The sequence below is a fragment of the Canis aureus genome, chromosome 6 (genome assembly GCF_053574225.1).
Source record: "Canis aureus isolate CA01 chromosome 6, VMU_Caureus_v.1.0, whole genome shotgun sequence".
Classification (NCBI taxonomy): Eukaryota; Metazoa; Chordata; class Mammalia; order Carnivora; family Canidae; genus Canis; species Canis aureus.
Genome location: NC_135616.1, coordinates 32325545 through 32353441, shown reverse-complemented (window position 1 = coordinate 32353441; position 27897 = coordinate 32325545). Strand labels below are relative to the sequence as shown.

The 27897-nt window shown below is 34.2% G+C and overlaps 1 protein-coding gene across 3 annotated transcripts in view; it reads right to left on the bottom strand.

Moving 5' to 3' along the window:
- PIK3C3 (phosphatidylinositol 3-kinase catalytic subunit type 3) overlaps positions 1–27897 on the bottom strand; it is a 136981-nt gene that overhangs the window by 68917 nt on the left and 40167 nt on the right. For all 3 annotated transcript variants that reach the window (XM_077900602.1, XM_077900600.1, XM_077900599.1), the window contains exons 6-12: positions 26022–26117; positions 23200–23271; positions 21010–21114; positions 20251–20343; positions 11528–11713; positions 4902–5056; positions 3183–3273 (exon numbers count right to left, since the gene is read on the bottom strand). In XM_077900602.1, coding sequence (XP_077756728.1) covers positions 3183–3273; positions 4902–5056; positions 11528–11713; positions 20251–20343; positions 21010–21114; positions 23200–23271; positions 26022–26117 — 798 coding nt within the window. The remainder of the gene's footprint in view (positions 1–3182; positions 3274–4901; positions 5057–11527; positions 11714–20250; positions 20344–21009; positions 21115–23199; positions 23272–26021; positions 26118–27897) is intronic.

The following is a 27897-nucleotide window of genomic DNA, read 5'->3' as shown; positions in this document are numbered from 1 at the left end:
GGTGGCTCAGTCGGTTGAGCATCTGCCTTTATTTAGCTCAGGTCATGATCTCAGGGTCCTGGGATAGAACCTCACCATTGGGCTCCCCACTCAGCAAGGAGTCTGTTTCTTCCTCTACCTTTGTCCTTCCCCCTGGCTCATGCTCTTTCTCTAATAAATAAAATCTTAAAACAAAAAAATAAATAAATAAAAACATCTGAAACAAGAAACCTGTACTATAAATTTTTAAACTCAATTTAGGTAATTAAAAAAATTTTTTAAACTACAAGAAAAAAATGTGCTTTAGGAAAAAAAGTGATTTCATATTGAAGTTCAGAGATATAAGAAGAAATCGTAAATATATCTAAATAGTTACTGATTGTATACAATGATAGTATTATCTAATTAGGGAGTTAAATAAGAAAGAACTACATCACTGGATAAAAGTGACATACAAGTAAAGAGGCATACTGTTTTGGAGAAGGATAATACTTTTTATGCCAAACTTAAAGGATGGATGTTAAAATATCTAGCCAGCAAAAGAAATGAGAGACAATATAACCTCCAAGCTGAGGACAGAGACAAATGATAGGAAGAGGATCCAGCCAAATATAGGTAAGGGAAAAATATATAAGGATAGAAAGTATCACCACTTAAGATGATGAAATAAATCAAAATATAGCTCTAATCACAATAAAGATGGAGGAAAAGTTCTAGTTAAAAGACAATAGTGTTAAACTGGATTAACAAATGAAATCTAGCTATAGGATATTTTCCAGAGATAAACCTAAATATAAGGCCCCAGAAATACTGAAATGAAAAGGACTCAAAAGTATACCAGTGAATACTAACCAAGACAAAGTACTATTTCAATCAGACAAAACAGACTTTAAAGCAAAATATATCACTCAACATAATGTAGTAGTAATAACAGTGATAAAAGATTCAATTTACTTGAATACACCTAATAAAATAGTTTCAAAATATTTAAAGCAAACATCAACAGAAAAAGAAGGAGAAACTGACAATTACACCATTATGCATAATGGGGGGGGGGAGGATTTTACCCTAAATCTTAAGATATCAAGCACAGGAAAATATCAGGAAAGGGTTCATTAACACAATGAATGAGCTTGTTCTAGTGACATTCATGTAATGGTATTCCCAACGATTGGGGAATATATCTTCTCTTCAAGAATCCAGAGAATTAATGGAAAATTACCATATTTCAACAATGAGAGTAAGTGTCTATTTTCTAACATTTGGCCACACATACATAGTGCTCTCCTAAAACTCCAAGAACAGGTAAAGGAAAGGGGAAGAAAGCAAGAGATTCCTCAGGTGTCAGAGAGGAAACAAGGATGTTGGTATGTGCAGTGATAAGCAATGAATTTCAGTTTGGCTGGATACCACCTGACATCTCTAAACACTGAATTGTTTACGAGTCTCTTAAAGGTGATGACTGCTTGTATAGTATTATTACTCTGCTGGAGGGAACAAGAGGGAGAAAGTACTCAAAAGGAGTCCCAGTGCTTTCTGGGATAGCTTGAATAAGCTAAACCCTTTACAAACTATTCAGCTGAGAAAAAAATGGGTTTAATCATTGAGTAATAACAGGTAGGTCTAACAGTTACAAGAGAAATATGAGAAATATATATAAACTATTTTTATTTTTAGTCTAAAAGTTCTGAGTCATAATGTGTAAAACTATTCTGAATATAATATTCAGAATCCAATCACTTCACACAATCTTCAATGTAAACTACCCTAGTTCAAGCCACCAACAAGTCTAATGCAGATTATTTTCAATAGCTTCCAAGTAAAAGTTATTTGATAACATGGCCTGCTTGATTCCTGCTCTTTTTCTGACTCCTTCTTTTACTGTGCTCCCTTCTGCTCACTCCCCAGAGCCAGGATCCTCTGGTGTTCCTCTTACACTTATGCTCTGGTCCTCAAGCCCCTATATTTGCTGTTCCCTCTGCCTGATAAATACTCTCCCCAGACCACTTGCATGGTTACTCCCTCACTGTATCACCTTTACAAGATGTCACTTTCCCAGGGAGGCACTCCCTGACCACTTTTCAAAATTGCAACTGTCTAACCTCACCCCAATACCTCCTCTATCATCCTACTCTGATTTATTTTTCTCCTTAGAAAGTAGATATCATTATTTCTTCTACTGTATATAAATATTATTGACTACCATCAGTACAAACACTACAATATAAGCTCCATGAAGACAAAGATTTTGACCTCATCATCCCCAGCACCTTGAATATTTCTGGTATGTGATTAAGAGCTCAAAAAATATGTGTGAAAGAATGAATTACTGAACCAATATATCTGTATCTTAGATTTGAAAAAGCAAAACAATTAAACTGGTGCTAAATGGTTTCTTAAAGGGCTCCCTTAAGGATTCTATGATCCTGTAATTTAAAATTCTTTTTTTTTTTTTCAATATTTTCTCTTGTATCAAGAGGTAGGCAGATATCAAACTCTGGTTAACAGTTAGTAATAAAAACAGGAGTCATTCAGTCTTCAACACTACTACTAAAATTCGACTAAAGGCAATATATACATATGTTAAAAAAAAATCAAGTAAACTTCCTAGTATCAAAGTCCATATTATTTGTTTTCAACATCAGAGATGCGAAATGTTCTCAAATTAGAAGTCTTAGGGAGAAATTCAACAACACACTACATCAACTTCTGCAAATATACTTCCAAATGTACTTTCAGAGTAGTCGTAGGCTTTTTGGCCTATTTTACCTCAAAAATCAGTCTATTTATTTAGGAAGATTTCACTTAATTTTTCTGTAAAAGAACAGCTACTTAGTATATAAGTATCAAAGTCATACATTTCTACAATGTAATCACAATACCAACAATTACAGTAATGTTCACAAATATGTTCACAATAAATATTTTGAGTTTCCTTAATAAAATATTTAAGCTCAGTTTATTTTCATATTGCATATTAATCCATTTATATGCCCAAAGCACCAATAAAAATGCCTTGAATTGAAGATTTTCTGGCACTTTTTTGCTGAGAGGAAAAGTCATAAACATGCATCATAAAACAAGTTATTTAATAAAGTTGTAATATTTAGTTTATTAATCAAAATCAATGCTTTAAAGACCAACATAAAATATTTATCTGGAAAGATAGCTCCCGTAGGAAACTTGAAAAGCTTTGTACCTACCTCTAGATTTTCACCATCTGAACTGTCTTTTGTTTTAGATGCAGGAGGAGGGGAAGACACTGGAGGAAGAGGGCTGTTTATAATTTGGGAGCTGAAAAAATAACAGGAGATATCACTGACATGTAAAAATTCTGTAAGAGAAAATACTTCACCTTCTCTTAGACTTTTTTAGCACAGTTTTTTTTTTTTTTAAGCACAGTTTTGTCTGGTTAAAGCACCATTTCTAAATCATGTTCTGTGCAACACTAGAGTCATAGTATGTCCTGAGAAAAGCCTACAGTAAAAAAAATATGGATAACAGCCTCTTGGGAGATTTTTGTGCAAGCTGATATATTAAAGGTTTTTGATAAATACTATAGTTTTTTTTTTAAGTGTATTTTAATTTAAACGAGCATTTCCCAAACATATCTGAACACAAGACCATCCCATCTCTTTTTTATCTTTTTAAAATCATATAAATTAGTAACCAGCAGACCATAATTTGGGAAATACTGGATTACATTTTATATCTTGTCATAAAATCTTAATAGACTTCTATTAAAAGATTTTAAGTGAACTAAGGGAGGAGGCAGGTATATAAATAAACATGACTGGAGACTGAAGGCCTTTAATATATGGTGGGAGACAAAGTAAGAGGGTCCTGTCTCTTCTCTTAAAAATAGAAAAATATAAAGCAGCCAGGACAAGAAAAAAAAATATTTTTCCCATTTTTGAGTTCTTCTTCAAATGAAACACAGAAGATAAAGAACACCAGTATCATAATCACAATGAAAAATTTAGAAATACAATCTTGAGTTCATGTGAAAATTGCAATAATTGGACTAATTCAGGAAATCTGAACTCTAGACCTCATCTGTCATTAACAAATCTCATGACCTTCACAAAATAACTGTTTAATGACTGGGTTTCTCACCCAAAGGTTCCTATTCATCTCAACTTTTAAGACTTCATGAAAAGCAAAATGGCAAAGGAAAAACAACATGGGCTTTGGGCTTTGAAGTCAACTCTACCATTTGCAGGATAAAAGCCTCTGGACAATTAACTTCTTGTTCAGTCCATCTCTAAATTAGGGATAGGAACACGTACTTCAGAGGACTATTAAAATGAGTTAAGTCTGTGGACCACCTTGCAGTGTCTGCTACAGAGATGGGAGTTCTTGTTACTATTGTTAACAGCTTTTAATTCAAGTACCATACTTTTGTTGTTGTTGTTATAACTACTAAAGAGGTGAAAAGCGGCCAATAAAACATACCATAAAATATTTGAGTTCACTAACATGCCCCATCTTTCACTTTATTTTTTCATGAACAGCAGTAGTCTCTAATCCTTACTGAGCACTATCCTAAATGCTTTATGTATATTATTAACTCATTTAATCTTCCAACAGCCCTCAAAGATTAGTTACTATTATTATATCCCCATTTTTAAGATGAGAAACTGGGGCCACACAGAGAATATGCACCTTCCACAAGCTTACACAGCTAGTAAGTGGGAGAGCAGAGATTTTCACTCAGGTATTCTGACTCCACAGCTTGCAAAACGCAGCTCTGTAACACAGTAATGTGTGCTCTGTGAGTGCATAAGCTACAATCATTGATACAACTTTAAACTTAGTACAAACTAAGGTTCAGTATATCTGGGGGAAAAGAAAAAGAGAAGAAGTCTGAATGGGGGGAAGACTATTATATTTGAAAATAAGCCCTCCCTGGATAGTCATACCTATCTATTTCTGTAGAATTTATTCCAGAATTTGACACACTCTCTGACACTGAACCCTGACTATCCTTCTTGGTAGGTTCTAATCCATTCTTTATGTCATCAAAATTTTCATATTTGAGAGCTTGGACCAGCTGTAATAGGTACATCAACAAATCCTGGAAAACAAACAAAAAATAAGCTAATATTAGAAAAACAAATGCAATATGATTACAGACATCATTTATTCCTAAATATCAAGTGAACAGTTTAGTTTCATCTACCACTTAGCAGCTGTGTTGCCTTTGACAAGTTACTAAGCTATTTTAGTTCTCGGTGCCTCACTGGGTCCTCATCTGTAAAATGGACATAATCACATATATCTAAAGATGAGTTGTGAGGATTAAATCAGTTAATAGAAGAAAGTCACAGAACAGTGTCTGGCACAGAGTAAATGACCAATAAATGCCTTGTTGAAAGCAGTACCCAAAAAACAAAGCAAAAAACAAAAACAAGGATTAAGATGGTTCACATAAAACTAAAAAATTAAGGAAGGATCCTTTTCTCAGCAATAGATCAGATAATGGCATTTTAGGTCTACGATTTCATAAGAAACTCCAAATTTTCAAGTTCTAAAAGAATTTCTGTTTCATGAGCTTTTCTGCTTAGGATTTTTTCTGAATCTTGAGTTCCTTGAAAGGTCAAGTTTTAGAGAATTTGAATTTGGGTGGCTTCTTAAATGAAAAATCCTATAAAACAGACATTTTAATTGTAACCCTCTTGGTTAAGAGAAAAGCTTACTTTCCTACCAACTAGCAATAATAGCTTAAAGAAAACAAATACCTAAGCCTAAATTTCCCATACTGCTATTGACAACCAAAGGATAATTAGGACTCAGCGTGTCAACAAAGTAGTCTCCTGAGTTTTCCTTTAACATAAAAAGACTCTTTAGGTTTAATGTTAAGGATGGAAATGTTTCCTGTCATACTCTCTATAAATATCATACTCTCTTGGCCCTTCTCAATGGCTGTGAAGAAAACTCCAAAACTCTCCTTTTAAAAAGAATTACAGTCTGAAAAAATTCACAAAACTCAAACACTTCTTAAAAGTATCATTATCTTCAAGGTCCAGCTGACACTCACCCAGTTAGCTCCTCAAAAGTCATAATTAGATGATGGTTGAAACTTGGTGACCGCCACCTCAATCTCAGTCTCCTCTTTATTAGGCCCACAAGCCAAGTGAAATCCCCTACAAAACTTCAGAGCACACAGTTTCCTTCCCTATTTGTAACAACTATAGAATCTGTACTTAATTGCTAAACTATTATCTCCACAATTTATTACAAACATCGTGAAGACAAAGATCACTTCCAACAACCTATTTTCTTTCACTTAATACATACAACTCTATATTTTTTCATAACTTTTTTCTTACATTGACATAGTCAACATTTTTATCATTATTCTAAATACTGACAAAGAATAATACACAAGAATTCACCACTAAATATGATTTTGTTACAAAAAAATTAAATGAAAACTTAAAGGCTTATTCATTCACATTCAAATGTTGATATCAGTGGCCAGAGAAAACAAATGACTGTATCAAAGCACCTCTATAAGTGTTCTGCTTCTAAAAACCATTTTTTTTAATTGGAGCAAGAAACATCTGATTTTCTACTATTCTTTGGAGACTTATGACATCTAATAGCAACAGGCATGCTTTTTCTAAGGAAAAAAAGGTGAATTACATAACAGAAAGTTGATTAATATATTTAAAGAGAAGTATCTTTCTCAGAAGGTAACTAAGTAACTAAGTTTCACTGCTAGCCTTCCTTACTAAGGCATGCTTCAAAAATGCTGTTGAATATATCACCTGTTATGTTTTCCCCATTATAGAAGACTTACCACGTGAAATCAAAAAGGCTGTATTGGTAAATTCCCAGGAAGGAGGAATTCAGAAGAAAACCTTCCTCTTTTTAAGTCACTCATTACTATCTGACTTGTTGGGCGGGTAGTCTATAGTCAAACTGTACTTTCCTTCATTTGTACAAAGTCAGTTTGCTCATTATTTAGCCACATCTTGAAACACATAAAATTCCTCCAAGCATGAAGGACATAAGCATCCGAGTAAAACAAAAGAAAAAAAAAAAATCAGGTTTTCAACTGAGACAATTCAGTAAAATTTCCCCAAGAGCTATGGAGTATTATCTAGATAGTTATCACCATTCCTCTTAATAACAAGTTAATTCTAATGTTTTAGAGTGCACAGGCCAAGTTCCATGTCAAAAATCACTCAACGACTGCCCATTTCTTATTGAATGAAGAGTAATTCTTCATATAGGCATTTACAGTTAGAAAGACATGGGTTCTGATCTTACTTCCTGAACAGCTAGCTACACTCAACCCACATTCCTGTTAAAGTGAAATACTTTCTATTTTTTCTTACACTTTTCAGTCTCCTTGCCTTTGCTCATACTGGTCTCTCCATTTAAAATGTAAAGTCATGTCCAACTGTGAAAATTTACTCTTCCTTCAACATCTCAAATGTAACTTCCTCCTCAAATTCTATGGGGCATCTCCCCTTTTGAGCCATACAGCAATAAGAAATATGGCTTTTTAAAAAATTCCCATATGGAATATTAGCAAATTCAATTCTGAAAGGTATTCAAAGATTGGGAAGACTTATTTTACAAATGTGTGGCTACATTAGGAAATTCACCAGCACAGATTTCACATATAGCACATATTATATGCTGATGTTTTCCATACAGCACAATGCTATATCCACAAAATATAGCAAAACACACCTAACATTATAACAAGAGAAATCACCAAAGTGATTAGATAAAACATAAATATTAAAACATAGCTTTTTATTTAACTAACTAAAAGAAGTAAGAGATAAAAGGGGTGAGGTAGTTCATAACAGTAACAACTGTCAGGGAATAAATCTATTTTTAAAATGTATAAAATTTTTCTAACAGGAAGACTTCAATGAATACAAAAATCATGTCTCCAGAAGCAAAGGTTTAATATTATAAAGTTGTCAATATTTTCTAACATAATATATAAATTTAATGTAATTCCACTTAAGATTCTGGTGGAGTTTTAAGAAAATGAAAAAGTTATCTTAAAATTCTTAGAAAGAATAAACGTATAAAAATTATACAGAAAATTACAAAAAAGAAAAAAGAGGGGAAGAATTTGTCCAATTATGTTTAATGTTCTTGTGAAGCAACTGTAATTTTTTTAAAGTATGATACAAGTCCCAAAATAAAAAATTCATAGAGCATTATCAGCAAAATGTAAGAGGAATGTATCTCTTGGCCTAACAATTCCAATTTAAGCTACTTACTTAACAATATAGAAATATATATACATAAGTCTGTTCACTAAAATATAGTATAGGAAAAGCTATATAACTATCAAAAGAAGCTGACTGGTTAAATAAATTATAAATTAAACTTGCAGTAAAATACTATGCTGCTGTTTAAAAAAAATAAGGTAGGGATCCCTCAGTGGCTCAGTGGTTTGGCGCCTGCCTTCGCCCAGGGCATGACCCCAGGATACCAGGGTTGGGTCCCGCATCAGGCTCCTTGCATGGGGTCTGCTTCTCCCTCTACCTGTGTCTCTGCCTCTCTCTCTCTGTGTCTCCCATGAGTAAATAAATAAAATCTTTAAAAAAAATAAATAAGATAAAAATTTGAAAAATTAAGAAATTTTAAAAAATAAGGTAGATCTGCAGGTACCTATATAGTCTAGAAACATAGTGTTTTTTCACAGATTAAAGATGCCCTTCACTTGATGGGATGAGCACTGGGTGTTATACTATATGTTGACAAATTGACTTTAAATTTAAAAATGTAAAAAAATATATAAAAATAAAATAAACATGCCCTTGACATCACTTGCCTTGATATTCATTTGCCTATGTTTCCAGACTTCATGGAAACAAATGTGTTGATAATAAGAAATTGTCCAAGATTATACTGTTCAATTAAGAAGTTTTTAATGATATGATTATTTTAATATAAAATTTACATAATATAAATGTTCAATCTTTCTGCAATCTTTCATAACTATGCCCCACATAATCTTTCCCCATAGCTGGCCTTTCCCAATGGCTGGGGACATAAGCAGCAATTAGCACTACTTTTGAGGATAGGAAACAGAGGTAAGAATAATATATAGTGTTCCCAAAGACATATATATATCGGTACATAGAGTCAGAGAGAAGAAAAAATTCATCTTAATATATATCTGAAGAATCAGTATTAACTGATTAATTAAAATTAAAAGGCCTTTTTTTAGCTGTGTATATACAATTTATCACTAAACTAAGTTCAGAGAAAGAAAAATCAAGAGATAACCATCATACTATTTATGCTCTCTAGGTATCTAAAACCTCACGGGAAGCCTGGGTGGCTCAGTCAGTTAAGCGTCTGACTCCTGATTTCGGCTCAGATCCTCATCTCAGGGTCATGAGGTTGAGGCCTGCCCCCCTTGACCTGCTCCACTCAGCCAGGACTCTGCTTCTCTCCTTCTCCTTCTGCCCCTCCCACCACTCATGCACCCACACACACTCTAAAATAAATAAATAAATCTTTAAAAAAAAATAAAACCTCAAGGAAACCTACCATATTTTGCAGTTTAAAATGTACACGATGTTTCTACCATTATCCTCTACAGTGTAACAAAAATTGTAAGATGGTCTAGAAATTCATGCAGTACCTGCATGAATATATGACTATCACCAGAGACCATAAATATTCAGCTTTCAATTAAGATTGTGAGGGAACTAAAGTGAGACAATCAAAATGATAACTTAAAAAAGAAAAAAAAAATGATAACTTATAATTTTTCTACTTAAATTCTAAACCCACATCAGGAGGCTGTCTTGAGTACAGCCCAGAGGCCTTTAGCCAAACTCTATGACTCATGTGAAACATGGGGAATTAATGATTTAAGTTAAATTTCTAGTGAATTTTGAAATAAGTATTTCAGTATTTCCACATTTCAATTTTTATTTTATTGCTTTTTTTTTAAAAAGATTTATTTTTTTATTTATTCATGAGAGACACAGAGAGAGAGAGAGAGAGAGAGAGAGAGGCAGAGACACAGGCAGAGAGAGAAGCAGGCTTCATGCAGAGCACAACATGGGACTCAATCCCGGGTCTCCAGGATCAGGCCCTGGGCTGAAGGCGGCGCTAAACTGCTGAGCCACCAGGGCTGCCCCACATTTCATTGTCTTTACTGTAATACAATAAAGACAATGAGAAAGAAAGAAAATATACTGAATCAAAATACTTAGGATTGCTTTTTAACAGGAAAGTGAAAAACACCCTATACTAATAAAATCATACAATATCTGAGAGCTGCCTCCAAATAATCTGGTGGAGGGCAGGGAATCCCGAAGAAGAAATAAGTGGTATTACAGATGAAACAAGACCAGCTATGAGCTGCCAACTGCTGAAGATGAGTAAATTATATGTGAGCATTCACTACACTATTTACTGTTTACATTTTACTATAATTAAATACAGACATACATTGACCTTATCGACCTTAGTAAATGCTGTTTTGCCACTACGGATTTAAAATGATTTTTTTTAAAGATCTTCAATATTAGTTGTTCTATGGGATCAACATTCCTCTATATATCAAGGCTTGAGAAGAGTTATCCCATATCCCATAAGCTCTGCAGGCTAGCTATAAACTATTAAGTTATGTTTGGAAAAGACATCCACTCTATAAAAATTAATAAGTAAAAAAAAATTGCTGGATTACTCTATTTTATTAAAAATTACTAAAATTCAAAATCCAGCAATGCTTTGTGTTGACATAGAGTGTTCCTCCTTCCCTGGTGGCTTTAAATGTAATATAAATAGCCAGCACACAGTTTGCAGTATTTGGTTTCCAGAGGACTCAAAACCACCTTCAGAAAATCTACATATACACATAATTGTCAGCAGCTGAAAGTTTAAAGGAGTTTGAAGGAGAATAAGATGACCATGCATCTCTATGCTTTAAAGGCCCCAAGGGCTTTTCAAGGCTGCAATTAAATGTAGCTTGTTGTATACTGACTGATAGAGGGGATCTGAATTATTCCCTAGCTGGTGCTGCATTAAACCATTTTTCATTAGAATTCCTTTTTCCAGACAGAGCAATACAAGCTCTGCTGCCAGGTAAATGTCCTGGGAGAGATTGTCCTATCATGTAACAGATCAGGAAGTAAATTTTCATTTCACAGAAGAGTCCTTGGAGGAATATTTTAATTTTACTTCTGAAAACACACCTAGTATATCCTCTTCCCTTCTAAAAATCTCTCTCCCCATGCCTGCCCACCCCTCACCTCCTTTTGCTCTCTCTCTCTCTCTCTCTCTCACACACACACACACACACACACACACACAGGCACACATACAGGGTGGTGGTGGAGTGAGCCTATAATCAGGCTCTAGTATAAAATGTACCCAGTCTGGGGCACCTGGGTGGCTCAGTCAGTTGAGCACCCTACTCTTGATCTCGGCTCGGGTCTTAATCTCAGGGTCATGAGTTCAAGCCCCACACTGGGACTCCCAGCATGGAGCCTACTTAAAAAAAAAAAAAAAAAAAGTACCCAAAGAGGAGTAATGAATAATAATGTACCTCATCATCTGCCTGTCGTAACCGGGCAACGGCATAACGCCTCACTGTTGGATTGGTGTAATGGGAAGATAACAGCTCCAAGGAGTCCTCTACATCCATTGGCTTCCATTTTCCTAGAAGTTCCAAAGCTTGTTTGGCCTCCTGAGGTAGATCCCAATTCACACATTTCAAGAATTTTGTCAAAGCCTAAAATCCGAAAAATTTTAAAATTAGAAACAACAGTATATTACCTGGGGTGAGAGAGGTCAAGGATGACTAGGCCAAGTTTCACTTGGTGCTAATGGCAGAGTCAGTCACAGAGTTGATGACAGACTCCTTCTATAACCACTAAACATAGTTATACATGCGATCCTAGAAAAATACACCAGAACAGAGGAAACACGGAAATGGGTACCCTGTACCTCTACATTTTTCAAGTTAAACCACTTACAAAGCACTATGAATTTTTAAGTTTTCTTTGGCTTTTCATTTTCCTTTTCTATTTTAAAAATAATGCAGGCCTCAAGGCATGGAAATAAAGAGATGAGGCATATTCTCACAAGACGTGTTAAAGATAACCTTCATTTTACAACATAAAATATTGCAGCCAATGAATGAAGAGTCAAGCGAGGGTAGAATCCCCACCACTAACCTCACTCTCAAACACCTCAGGGTCTTTGGGTTTCCTAAATACTCTCACATGAGAGCTCAAACTAAATTAAGTATGTACTGCTCTTACACAGAGAATTAACTATTTAAAAAGACAGACAATCAAACATAAACTCCACAGAAACAAGCATATAGATAAATACAGAAGCAGCAGCAAATATTCTATGATTCAGCTGCCTGTTCATAGTGTCTTTCTGGAACCTCACTTCTTTAGACAGGCAGCTTACCCATCTAAAGTTTTCACAGTATTATTCGGGTAAGTAAATGACCTTGGAGCATATCACTCATGGTTGCATACATTAATAAAAGCTCCTTTAACAAGGTTGTATACTTGTTTTCCAGTAAAAACAAAACAAAACAAAAAACAAAAAAACTATATTGTCACATCTTCCTACTGGGAACACTTTACAGACTGATCTCATTTTCTTCTTTCTCCATGATTTCATCTTTTGAACAAAGATAACTTTAAAAATTTAAATTAAAAAAATGTAAAAAAAATTTTTTTTTAATTTAAATCGCGGGGATCCCTGGGTGGCTCAGCGGTTTAGCGCCTGCCTTCAGCTCAGGGCATGATCCTGGAGTCCTGGGATCGAGTCCCACATCAGGCTCCCTGCATAGAGCTTGCTTCTCCCTCTGCCTGTGCTCTCTGCGCCTCTCTCTCTCTCTCTCTCTCTCTCGAATAAATAAATAAATAAAAATCTTTAAAAAAAATTTAAATTGCTACTAAAATCTCTTCATTAGTAAACTAATCAAGTTCTCAAGAAAATGTCCTTTTGGATAACAAAACACAATTTACTGGTTGGTATAACATAAAATGAGCCTTGATGCCCACCTCTTAACTTATTCTTGATTTAACTAAATTAAGCAAAAAAGCACAATAGAGATTATCTGGTCCACTGCTCAAACTGTATATAATCTCAGTGAACATAAGTGCTTGCCCATCACCTCAAAATGGTGGACAAGCTACACCCAAAATCCAGGTCCGCTAATTCTCTCAGTCCATGCATCTTCCACCAGATGGTTCCCCCTTATCATTAAGACACTGCCGTCTCCTAATTAGCTAAACCTATGCCCCTTAGAGCCATTATTCCACCAACACCCATCTCCTAAATCCATTCCCAATTCCAAACCATTATTTTTAGCAATATTTCCTGCATTTCCCCTCAAGTTGATTTTCAATATACTACACATCGAGAGTTTGGCACAGCCTTCTAGCTAAGAGCCTTAATACCAGTTTCTCTTCTAATCACTTCATACAAACTCTCAGAAGCTCAAGTTGGAAGTGATGTTAGAATGAATCTCCACCTGTCAACAGAAATTCATCTTTAACATCCCTGACAAAAAGAGACCTAATATTTAAGTAATTCCTAATATTTAAGTAATTACTTAAATTAATATTTAAGTAATGACTACTTTCCAAAGGTCCCATGGTTTTCATAGACAGTGAAGACATTGTTACTGTTGTGAAACTGTAAGGTACTGAAAGACAAATGTGTTTTCATGCAATTTCTTCCCACTGGTCAGTTTTAATGGAGAGAATGAGAATAAATTTAACCCCACCACATGGACAATTTTTCCAATAGTTGATGATAACCACCATAGTTTTAGAGGGTGGTTTCTCAGTAGATGATAGGATCAAATTTATAAAAATTTCATTCTCCCTCTATGCTTCAACCAAGTTAGCCTATTTTATACATGACTTTGTCTAACTTCTGTCTACAAGCTCTTCACCCAAACAGAAGCATCAACTTCAAAGGCCAGCTTATCAAAGACTCAATTTTTCCAGTAAGTTTTCAGCAACTCAGAGCTTTTCATTTAGTAGTTGCCTTAATTTTACTCTTTCCATTCAAATGATGCTCTTCTAACTGCCAAGTGCTTTTGTGGGCATTCTTATCTCTACAACTGGGAGTCTGCGTTCTGCAAAATTAGCTATCCATTTCTTTTGTATCTCCCCGGTGCCATTTAGCACGGTGCTCCCTTTCTGTGTGACAACACATACCACCCTTTTAACTTATTCCATGAATTTATTTTTCACTTTTAAAATGTATTTCTATGCTGAATGTTGAAGCAAAGCAACACTTCTTAAATAACTACAGTGAAAACTTTTCCATTTCACAGTACATCAGCAGTCTTAATACAAATGTGTGGAAATGTACTTATAAGCAAATCTTACAGCATGCTGGTGTTCTCAATTCAATAACTGAAACAATCTAACTCCCAGATTCTCAGATTTACGGATTTACTAGTAAGATTTATAGACCTTGCTGCTGCCAAGGAACTTAAATACAAAAAAGTTCACAACTTTATAGTGCTAAATGTCACCAACACAAAGAGGTAGTAGAAAGAAGAAGGAAACAAGGAGAAGAGAGACAAGAAAAGTAGAAAGTATAAGAATTTGAACCAATAATAATGTTGATATCTAATTTCTGGCCCTCAGAAGATGCTGTATTGATGTATGTCAAAGTACAGGATTCAAATGATGTAATTTTATCCTTAGAGTGTCCACAGGTAACTGGTGAGTACATGCTTTAGAGCCAGAGTGTTCGGGGGCAAACCCTAAGTCCCAGCTCCATCAATTATTAGCTGAGTCACGAGGGGCACATTATTTAACTTTAAATCACTTATAAGGTTCTGGTATGGGACGCCTGGATGGCTTCAGGAGTCGAGCATCTGCCTTTGGCTCAGGGCGTGATCCCAGGGTCCTGGAATCAAGTCCTGCATTGGGCTCCCTGCATGGAGCCTGCTTCTCCCTCTGCCTATGTCTCTGCCTCTCTCTGTGTGTCAATCATGAATAAATAAACAAAATATTTTTTTAAAAAGGTTGTAGTAATAGTTACTGAATAGTAAATGTTTAGAAGAGTACTTTGTATATAATGAATATAAGCTAATTATTTTATCATGATATTGTTTTTCTATTTCTGATGTTGAGTCCAACATCAAATGTTAACATTACCATATTTATTGCCACATTTTATACTAACAGCAATAATTTATTAACCTTCCTTCTGATCTTAGAACCTCCCCACTATTATCTCCTACTCCTAGAATTATCTCCTACTCTCACCATCACTTCAGAGCTGAAAAAAATATGTTCACCATATATAGCCCTATTTTTAACTTCTACCAAGTTAAGTTATTGGGAGTTTCTCATTTGTTGCTAAAGAGAAATCCATTTTTCTACTCTAGACACTTGACAACATGTGTGGTTTTCCATACCAAACAATTCCTTAAATCTCTGAGGACACCAACTAGGTGTCTCACAATCTAATTCAATTTTAAACTACCTGGAGTTACTGAAGATTCCATTGGTTAAAAGGTCAGTCTTACAAAACTGCTTCGCATTTCAGATGCCAATTGCAAATTTGGGGTCCCCAGGTTGCCCACACTTCTATTTGACTTGGCTACAAATCAAATGTTACCAACAACACCTTCCTCAGGTTCAGTAATTTGCTATAACAGCTCACAAAACTCAGAGAAATACTTTATTTATTATTGCCAGTTTATTATAGAGCAAACAAAATGAATAACCAAACAAAAAGATACAAGGGGCAAGGTCTGGAAGAGTCCCACGCCAAGGAGCTTCTGTCCCTATAAAAGTCTGGATGTGCCACTCTTCTGTCACATGGATGCATTCGCCAACCCAGAAGTTCTACAAACCCTGTCATTTTGGTTTTTATGGAGGTTTTGTTAAACATAGGTATGATTTATTACATTTCTGGCCGGTGGTGATGAATGCAATTCCTAGTGCCCCTCCCAGAGGTTAAGGGGCAGGGCTGAAAATTCCAACCCTCTAGTCACTTGGTTGGTTCCTCTAGCAACCAGTCCCATCGGCAAGAGTCAATTCATTAGCATAAACGCAGGTGATGTTGAAAGCGGCTTATTACGAATAACAAAAGACACTCTTCTCATCCCTACCAGTCAGGAGGTTCCCAGGGCTTTAGAAACTGAGCCAGAAACAAAAACTAAATACATATTTCTTACTATATTACAAAATTACATTTGTGCTTCTAATACTTCCAACTCAAAAATATCTCCTCACCCTGCTCCTTCCATTTGCCCTATTTCCTTATTTCAGGCACTCAAGCCTAACTCCTGGGAGATGTCACCAAGTTTTTTTATGCATTCTCCTCTCCTTACCTAGCCCTCCAATATCACTATCAAAATCGTACACGAGCCTCCTAATTAGGTCTTTTTTCATTCTCAGATATACTCCAATCCACCTTGGTTTGACTTCCTTAAAACATTACTTCTTAAGACACATTCTGTTTTTAGTGGTTTCGTATCACCAGTGAAATCCAACTCCCAAGTATAGAATTCAAGGCTCGATCTGACTCCATCTTTTCCGTTTCATAACCAATCAGACAAATCTTTGTCTCTGAACCTAACAACACACTGCCTTACTCATGCTTCTTCCCCATGAAAAATGATCATCAAATAAAAAATATCATCGAAGCTTATTCAAACTTAAGACCAATCTGTGAAACTTCCTCCATATCACAACACACTGACCTTGTTCTACTCTACATTATTATACTAATTACCTAAATGTTTATTGAGAGTAACCTTTAATCAACTACATGCTTATGTTTCTCCATTTTGATTGTATACAAATAGCCTTTCCCTAAAACAGTTTTTAATTTACATGAAGACAGAGAAATGGTATCTGGACACCCAGAGTCTTGAATAATATGAAGGCAAAGAGTGGTAACCAATTCTTGCTGAACTGAATTTATTTCTGCTATGCCTCCATCATCAACTTCTTGACAGGAAGCACATATACGATATTGTCCTAATGTCACTGTCTCAGTAGCTACATCAGAAACAGCCTCACAGAACATTCAGTGCATCACTATTATCTTCACCACATGTGACTCTTCCTACTGCTCTTTTTCCCCCAAAGATAAGGCCTAGAATGACATTAGAAAGTTATTTTCAAATAACATTTTTATAAGAAGCCATTTACCATTTACTGGGTTGGAAAGTTAAAATATTCACGCTTTGAGTTTCATAAAAATAAGTTCCTTCCTACATAGTATGAACCACAAATTTGAAAATTATTCCTAAATTTCACTGGTTTGGCTAGACAAAGTGGTTACTGTGAACTTTTTAGGTGCAACATCAAATCTAGACTAGAGGGTTTTCATCCAAAGTACTTAAGACAGGTCATTTAGAAAAATAGGTGAAAAGACCAAATTTAATTAAAAAGTAAATAAGAAGTATAACTTTGTAAGAACTAATTTCTACCAATTTGTTTTCTGAGTACTGTTTTCTCTCCAAGAAATCTTTTCAGCCTCCGGGCCCAAACACCAAATAACCTAAATCAGTTTCTGAGAAACTGACACTGAAAGAATTCCTCTGTGTAAATAAATGAAGGGACAGGGGTACAAGAATATTTGTTTTCTATAAAACCCATTTAAATTATTACAAAGATACAAATGTTGCTGTGTGAATAATTCCTCTGGTCACTTCAAGGCCAATATATATATATTTGGTTTACTGGAAAGTGCTTCCCAAACATTAAAAAATATCTTTTGCTCTAACTCTAGTGATCATAAGAATCCTACAATATGTCCAGAGAATTGAAGTTTCATCACCCACCTTTCGAAAACTTGAAATCAACTAGGTAAATGAAACTTGTCACACACTTTATATCACTTCAGCATTTTATTTCTTTTGCACATATCTAGAAGTAATTGAATTTCAGTGGGAAGTGACTACTTGTTTAAACAAACAATTTGTCTTGCAAGCCTTTCTATCTAAGGCAGTTCTGCTCTGTAAATCTTTTCTATGCTTCTTGAACCCATACATTCTAACAGGTTTAATTCAATATTTCACTGTGTATTTTAGAAAAAAAACTGTGCTACATTCAAGATGCAATTTCTGTGACAAAGGTTATTCTTCATTTAACCAAGTATCATGTACCAGCTCAATCTTCTTAAAAAACACAGAAACCGGAGTTTCTACTGATGAATATTTCTTCTTTTGATGTGATGAAGAGAATAACACTCAAAGCTATGGTAAATTTAAAATTCTTCTCTTACCCTTGTTAACAATGTAAAGGAGAGTTAATATGATTCATCTACAAAGAATTTCCCAAGGCATCAATAAAAGATAAAAAAGAAAAGGTAAGAGAGTTAAGATGAGCTGCAACTGAATTTTTATATTTACTTTAGAAAATATAAAAATTTTCTCTTCTATTTCTTTTTATATTTACTTTATTTTCTTTTAAAATGCAACTGTTTCAGAAAAACAAGTAACAAAAGTAGCCAAAGACTATCTCAGGAGTTTGTAAAACATATTCATTAATTCTCATATAATTATATAATAGCTTTCTGACAGATACTAATTTTCCTGACACTTCAGTTTTGTCCCCAACCCATTTCAAAATTCCTGCTGAGGCATGTGTGTGATGTTGCAAATATTTTCTACACAATCCACTTTTCTATGACTTCACTGACCACGTTCCCTTCTAACTCAAGAGGTACTTCTATGCTCTTGCAAAGGTTTCCTCACCTTTGCTCTCTAAGTACTAAAAGAGACTTAACCTCACTAAGTACTAAAAGAGACTTAACATTAACAATCATTTAATCAACTCATATTAAATATGAAAAACTAAGATTCACACCGGTGAAGTGATTAACCAGAAGTCAAAAGTTTTCTCAGTGGCAAAAGGAAGACTCAGAACCAAGTCTCCAGACCCAAATCCAGTGCTGACGAATTTATCAAAATTCCCTCTCCAGAAACTTCATCAACTCCACTGTTTCATTAAGAAAAACAAATGTCGGGATCCCTGGGTGGCGCAGCGGTTTGGCACCTGCCTTTGGCCCAGGGCGTGATCCTGGAGACCCGGGATAGAATCCCATGTCGGGCTCCCGGTGCGTGGAGCCTGCTTCTCCCTCTGCCTATGTCTCTGCCTCTCTCTCTCTCTCTGTGACTATCATAAATAAATAAAAAAAAAAAAAAAAAGAAAAACAAATGTCTAGGGGCACCTGGGCGGCGCAGTTGGTTAAGCAGCTGACTCTTAATTTCGGCTCAGACCATGATCTCAGGTTGTGAGATCAAGCCCCACATTGGGCTCCATACTCAACACAGAATCTGCTTGAGGTTCTCTCTCTCCCTTTCCCTCGGCCCCTCCTCTCTGCTCACACATGCGTGCTCTCTCTCAAATAAGTAAATAAATCTTGAAAAAAAGAGAGATAAAAAAAGAAAGTAAAGAAAAGCAAATGTCTAGTTCTGACCTTGCCTCTATCCTGCATGCCAAGATGGATGCCACTCCACAAACTCATTAAACATTTCAAATTTCATTTCTCATACTCCCTTTCTAGCCACATCTCCTCCAAAATTCTATAGTCTTTTTTTTTAAGATTTTATTTATTCATTCATGACAGACACACACACACACACACACACACAGAGAGAGAGAGAGAGAGAGAGAGGCAGAGACACAGGCAGAGGAGGGAGAAGCAGGCTCCATGTAGGGAACCTAATGTGGGACTCGATCCCGGGTCTCCAGGATCGCACCCCGGCCAGAAGGCGGTGCTAAACTGCTGAGCCACCAGGACTGCCCTATAGTCTTTTTAATAACATAAATAATTTGCTAGTCATCCAGGTTCAAAGACGTGAGAACAATGAAGACAGAAGTGAATCAATATTTACTCTGCATCTACTAAGTGCCAGGTATTTGGCCAGGTTATTCATCAGTATTATCTCACCTGTGAATGAAGAACTAGTATCCTTAGAAAACTGAGGAAACCAAGCCTCCAAAGTAATTCTCCTAACCTTACCTAGAAAAAAATAACCAGAAGTGCCAGAAACTGAACCCAAATCTCTCTGCCTTCCCCCATTCAAACTATGCACCTATGTATAATCTGTGCATCTACAAACTGGTACCTGTATCTTTGTGTGTATACCCTTAGTAATATGTAAAAAATGAAGTTTCACACATATTGCCCTATAACATGTTTTTTAATTTGACAGTAACACTCTATTTTTCCATGGCAGTTTACCTTCATCTTATTCATTAGCAACAAAGTTTGCAGATAAATCTCATACAGGAAAATATTCAAGATACTCACTTTCTCTTGATTAGTAAGATAATATCTAAACTTCCAAACAAGATCTTGTTCTTCATATGTAAGTTGCTTGGTTGGTGGATAACTCACAATAATCTACAACAAAGAAAAAAAAGAACTGCTTTTGTCAAATATATTCTTCCTATTTATTTCCATTTCATTTAAAATTTTTCATTTATTTAAATGTTTCTATAATAGAATTATCATAGAAGTAGGGAGAATGTATATGCAGCAGAGTAAAACTTAATTTGGTGGACTTATCAGTCTCAAAAGGATATTACTGGAGTGTAGAGGGAGAAGAGTAGATTTAAAAAGTCACACTCCATATAAAAATCTGTAACTACAGAGTTCATTTCATTCAACCAAAACCAAACTAAATTAAAATAACAAAAGTCCCCTTTCTTTCCAAAAGGAAAAAGAAAATAATAAACATCTCCCCTATCAAGTAAACACACATAATGCATGTGTGCATACCAAGGCTTCTCTCAGACAATACCTTAAAGCCAGTTTCTAAGACTGCTAAACCAAGGGAAGTATATATTTGCAGCTCTGCCTCCAGGGTTAATATATTTTCTCAAAGCCTCAAAATGATTAAACAAACAAACAAAAAAACTACAGGAAAAGCAAAATTGTCAAAATTACATAGATTTCATGGACCTGTGAAAAACATGCATTTGAATCACTCTCAAATGAAGTAGTTATCATATCAGTTGCAACCAAAGTACATATTTCTTTATGTTAATCATTTTTAAATTCTCTTACATTTAGTTGATCTCTTGTGGCAGCGTTAGGTTTGAGATCATGGTCAGAAGGCCCACTTCTTAAACTCCGGGCAAGCTTGTGGTGTTTGCTCTCAACTAAATTCTCCTATAAAATATTTATAAATATTAACCAATAATGTAAACTTCATCAAAAGGAAGTCTCAACAGCCAATAAGAAATGCAAAAGTAAATAGTTGCTTACTTGAGACCATTTTATAATACTTAACATTTTATTCTTATTACAACTTTAGTGCCCTATGTATTTTTTAAATATCACCATTTTCTTCATCTCAGGTTATAATTTCATGGGTCCTGAGATCAAGCCCCACAGCAGGCTCCACCCTCAGTACGGAGTTTACTTGAAGATTCTCTCCTTCTGCCCCTCCCCCCATTCTCTCTCTAAAATAAATAAATCTTAAAAGAAAAAGAACAGAAATTAAATTGGGGGAAAAAAACCACCATTTTGAGATAGGGAAACTAAATATGCCCTATGCTTCACTACTGCCAAAATATGCACTTACCATTCCAGCTTCTTAAAACATCTCATAATACCCCTCATTCTCCATATATCCCCTACCTATTCAGATAAAACCTTCACTCTAAAATCTTCCCTGACAACCAGGACTAAAGCATTCCCTCTTCCTATGAGCTACTAGTGACCTGTGGATATCATGGTACTATTATCTTAGCAGTTTAACTGCCAGTAGTGACTGAGGACCGGGACGATGACCATAATGCTTGAATATATACATATTTGGTATGAACTACTTTACCTATGGCCAAAATCATTAGTTTTCAACATACTGTCTTTATTTAAAGAGATTTATTTTATTTTCACATGTGTGAACTGTCTTCTTGTGTCTTTTTCCTTTCTATTAATTGGGTTTTTTTGCTCCTTTTGACAAAGTTTTTAAGAATTCTCTATATATTATTCATCCCTTTGTGATGTATGTCAAGAAGAGTTTCTTCCAGTTTGTCCACTGTTTTTTGTGATGGTGTTTTGCCATGCAATATTTTTAATGTAGTCAAATTTATCAATCATTTCCTTTATTGCCTCTGGATTTTGAGTCATTGTTAATAAAAACATATATACAACAACAACAAAAAAAGTTTTTCCTTCCACTGAAAGTAAAGTACTAGTCAGGCTTCGTTTTTTATTACTTAAATCCTTGATTTATTTCGAATATTTCTTTATGGATGACGTGAGGTACGGGTCTGATTTAATTTTACTTTCTCCAAATAGCTACTCAGTTCCCTAGCACTATGTTCCAGTGATGAAATGTCACCTTTATCATATTTAGGATGTTTTTTTATTTTCCCAAAAGATTCCCAAGTGGCCTTTTTTTCCCCCTAATTTTGTATACTCTTTTTCCTCTATCTCTTCCTTTGATGTTGGGCCACTGATCATTACTTCCTGCTTTAATAACCTGTATTTACCTCCATCATCATGCTTTATCTTCTTTTTTTTTTTATGCTTTTATCTTCTAATATGCTACTTTAAATTTACTTGGTCTGCTTAGGAAGTAACTAATCCAATTAGAAATGTAAAAAGTAAGAATAAAATGGTTCAGAGTGATATAATCAGTTGTAAGTATGAGTATCATGTTATCAATTATGCTACTAAAAAGATTTTTTGCCTGAAACGTTCTAAATTTAAAGTCACCTAATTAAAATTCTGTTGTAAAGTTACAATTCTTCATGTTTCATATTCCAAAACTATCATCTCAAAAATTGCATAGATAGGTATCTCAAAACCATTCAAGTCACCAGGATCCAAATTAGATAGTTCTAGTAGCTACAACAATCTTCTAGATTTTTCAACAAAATCAGTCTCCCTAAAATTCTCATCCATTGAACCCAGTGTCACATCCTGCTATATGATGACAATGTTTCAAATACCTGGTTCCCCAAGTTCTCACTTCCAGACTACATTCCCTAATTCTTCCAATAATTTAAATAAATGGTTCCCCAACACTACACTATTCTGACCATATGGCCATATTTTTAGATGTTGATATTGTAAAAGTTCTACTTGAACCTGATTCCAGATAGCTAAAATGGACTTATGAGTCACTTTCAAATAACTAAGTTAGTTACAGATACACTTTTTAAAAAGAAACTCTATGATGTGGATCCAAGTCATAATCACTCTGGAGAAAAGCACTTCATAAAAAATTTGGCAATAACTCACCATAGACATCTGAGGGTCAGGAACTTTTACTATCTCAAAGCTTGTTAAAATTGGAGATGACTCATCACCATCCTGGATTATAGCATAGTAAGTTAAAAAAATAAACAGAGTTTAACCAGATGATAAGAATACATGATAATATACACTCCAATGTATTCTCCTTCTATCTAATGAACATCATTCCTCCCTTTTAAAAAAGTATCTTCTTTCGGGCAGCCTGGGTGGCACAGTGGTTTAGTGCCGCTTGCAGCCCGGGGTGTGATCCTTGGAGACCCGGGATCGAGTCCCACATGGGGTTCCCTGCATGGAGCCTGCTTCTCCCTCTGCCTGTGTCTCTGCCTCTCTCTCTCTCTCTCTGTGTCTCTCATGAATAAATAAATAAAATCTTTAAAAAAAAAAGTATCTTTCAACTGTATTTTAAAATACATATCCATTTTTTAACTGTTGTTGCTAATGACATATTTGGGGAAAAATAAAATCTAACAATAAAAATTTGTTACAGTTTTTGGACATAGGAGGTCTAGAAATTAGTAGATTGCTTTTGTCAGTTATTTTTAACTCTGTTTAAAATGCTAGTAGTCAAAAATAGAATGTCCTTATTTTCAAACTTAGAATAAGAAGCCACAAAGTATAATTAAATTATGACAGAAGGGACATGTTGCATCATTTGCAAAAACTACTAAGCAGATGTTGGTAACTTTTCAAGATATCACAACTGAGTTCCATTCAAAAAAGTTGGATTTTAAGCATGGAGCTAATGTTACTGTTATTTATACACAGCTAGACACTCAGCAGCATTGCTTCTACTCAAAACAATGCAAACTTGCATAAGAATTAATCCATCAATTCTTAATAAAGCTGTCCTATTTTGTTGATATTATCATTTTTGATAAGCATTGGCTTTTATTTTTATCCAAATCAGGCAAGAGAGGTAATTCAACATGATAAATGTCACTGCATACATACTGGAAAAGGCTAAACTAATTAAGGTCAAAATTCATTTCCTCACTACTGTACATCTCACATCAACCTTTTCTGTCAATTTCCAAATGCTAGTATTTCCAATGTTAGACATATGCAACCAAATCAGAATAGACTGAAGAGGGGAAGTACTGGGACTTGACTTTAGTTCAGTAATTGAGTCTTACAGAAAACCACAAATTCCCACAGCCGTTGTTTAACAGGCTGGTTCTCAGTCACAACACCAGAAAACACATTTATCAGCCCAACTGTGACAAGTAATCTTCACTAAGGCTATCTGTCACAAATGACAGGTGACAAGAAAGTCTATTTCCATTAGATTCAATACACTGGCCCAGCAATCTTTACACTAAGTGGAAATATGACAGGGTAGGTAGACAGGCATTAATTTATGAGCAATTTTCAAGAAGCCATAGAAAGGGGTTAAGAACCTTTTCAAAAATACTTGAAATTCTTCTAATTTTTATTCTGTTATTATTTCATCTATTATCAAAGCTGTCTTTCAAAAGATTCTTCACATCTCTTATGTTTGAAAGTACTAATCCCATTAGCATGTTTTTGCAATATAAATCCCATATGGTCAAAAAATAATGCTTTTAGTTACACAGAGTATAAAATGTAAAACATGATTTTATTAAAGTGTATTGGTGACAAAATGATTTCACTCACCTATATTTCCCATTTTTTCAATGTAATTTTTCTAATCAATTAATAAGCAATGTTAAGTCATCTATCCTCTTAACTTCTTTTTACCAAAGACTATCATATTAAAAAAAAAAAAAAAATGAAACAGGTTAACTTTTCCTAACCTTTTACTAAAGAGAAGGGATAGAAGCTAAAGAGAAAAAAATTATGTGTTAATTTGAGAAGTACCAGAAAAATGATCATAAATTAACTACACAAACCCTAAAACTCCATTATGAAAACTTCTTTTAAATACTTAGTTATTAAAAAAATGTATATTTTAAAAAATCACTGTGACAGCTTTAATAACTAACACCAAGGCATAAATATAATTTAGAAGTGTTGCTTCTAATAAAGATACTGCATATAAGCTTAGCTATATACTAGAAGAAATATTATTCTATTATGCCACATATCAAGTCTGTCCTCACTCAAACTGATTTAAGCACCTAAGTATTTCCACAATAATACCTGGTTTATGTAGTTCTGAACTACTTATGCAATTATTTCTATAGTGCTTAAATTAAGACCCTTCAACAACCATTTAAAGCACAGATATTTTTCAAGTAGCTACATATTAAACACACTACTTTCTTTTGCATAATGAGCAGACCAGACCAGAGCCAATCCATAAGTGCATACTTGTTATCACTCAGCCTATTGATAACATGGTTTTTAAATTCTGCATTTATTATATAAATAAATACATATTTAGGAAGTCTTTCATAAGCATACTTATGTCAGGGTCACACATCATATATACAAACTCAAATAATAAATATACCCTTAACTTTCAACAGCTTATCACTTAAAACCTGATTCCCTTTTTATTTTTCAAATGAATAATAATTGTTAATAAAGCTATTGCTTTAACGTCCTACTTGCCAATTTGCAGAACAATTAATCAAAAAGTTTTTCATCTGTTACATATTTATTGAATTCTGGAACCCAGAACTGCATTACATGAGTGATCGGCTTTTGTAATCTTGTTGTAGCTATATGATCTGATTTGTGTATATACAAACAGCTGCTGCTGACAGCTGTCTGCTGCTATCCTGCAACCAAATAATTCATCTCAGCAGGTACAACAGTAATTTTTTTTTAATGTTTCCCCTCCCCTCTACTTCAGAGACTATAAACAGTTCCAAAGCAAATACCTTTTCATAATAAACAATACCATATTCCTTATCATCACACTTGACACACCGAAACTCAACCATCAAGTACATGAAATTAGAACTTCGTTTCTCACTCTAAAAAAAAGAAAAAAAAAAGATTTTTATGAAAAATAATGATCTTCAACATTCCTTTAAAGGATCAGTATGTATCATTATTTCCAAGTCACTAATACATGATCTATCAACTTAAAATGCAATAAATTTTTATTTCATTATTATAAACACACTATTTTTTATAGTACTACAATTTTTATTACATATAGCACTATTGTTTTATCCAGTAGTGTCTACTATTCACCTATAACTCTCTTCTCAAAGTTAATGACATATCTGATTTATTCTAGTTTGGATTTTATTATATAAATTTTTGAAGATATTTTTTATTCATTTCCATGAAAACTTTTATTTCAAAAATAACGATATCTCCTACTTATAACAACCTTAAGCAAAGAACAGTTTACCCTTAAACCTTATGTCTAATCTAACTATGGAAGTATAAGAAAAACAAAAGTAAAGTATGTAACTAAAGACAGAAGCCATTTGAGTAAACAGATATAACTCTCACAAGTTTTTCACAATTTATAAATGGTCTTAAGATAATTAGCAATCATTTGTAAATTTTTATCGATATACTTTAAATATACTGAGGGACAGTTACTTTTTCTCCAACTTAACAACATGTCCCCTTAAAAAAAAGAAAAGGAAAACACTAGGACAATAATAAAGTGAAAATAAATGAAAGTCTAAAAGGGTGGTAAGTTTTAAAACAGTTTTTAAAACGGCTTTAAATCTTTATGTGTAAAATCATAAAGGTCTAAAGAAGTTACTTAAATTGTTCAGCTTTATGACACATATTATATAGTCTAATTATAGTAATGGCAATGTTCTCCTATCTTTTAAAGAGTGGGGGTGAAAAAGGTGAGCATGGGTAGACAAAGTAAGCCCTACCACTGCCTTTTCTACCAAAGGCTATCTATGCTGAAGAACAGAAAAATATAAGTAAATATTCTGACTTAGCTATTTTAGGAAGGTGACTATTATAAACATTCAAAAAAGTAAACTTGTTTTCAGTTGAAATACATGAGTGTATTATGAATAAATTTAGAAAAAATGCCCAGTTTATTCATACTGAATATAAACATTGTTAAACACAACTAATTTTCTTTTTTTAAAATGAACAATAGAATTTAAGTGTTCATTGTAAAATTAAAAATATCTCTCTTTCAACCCACTATATTCTCTTTCAGAGAATATAAAATAAGTCAGTTATGCCCTGTGGTGATCACAATAAGGTAGGCATCACAAAAACTGACATTTCTCTCTCCTAATGTGATTAAAATAATTGTTCTTTCTATCTTCGTGACACAGAATTTTAGGCCACACATCTAGTATTTCAGTGCAAATATAGAAAAAAGAAAAGAAAATCTTGTTCCAGCTTTTGGAAAGAGTTTCATAGAAGCCATCTTTTAATTAAACATATTCTGGATCAAAAAACAAGATCAAGAAACAAAGTTCGTTGAAACCATGCAACTTTACTAAGGGTGCAGAGTCTTACATGTAATATAGCACATAAAACACACATATTTTAATTGGGGAGAGCAAGTACTAACAATGACTTAAGGTAATTGAAGGAAAACAGCAGCATTGTGTTGAAAGAATCCAATACTGAATTGAATCTAAACATAAGCTGCCAAATAGAGAACACACAAGTGAGGCATTCAGCTTAACCAGGCTTTACTTGTATAACACTTATGTATACATAAGTATACTTATGATGTCCACTGCCTACTTCATGGTTCAATATAACATTAAAACATAAGAAAAACAGATATTCCAAGTTTTCCGCTTATTAACA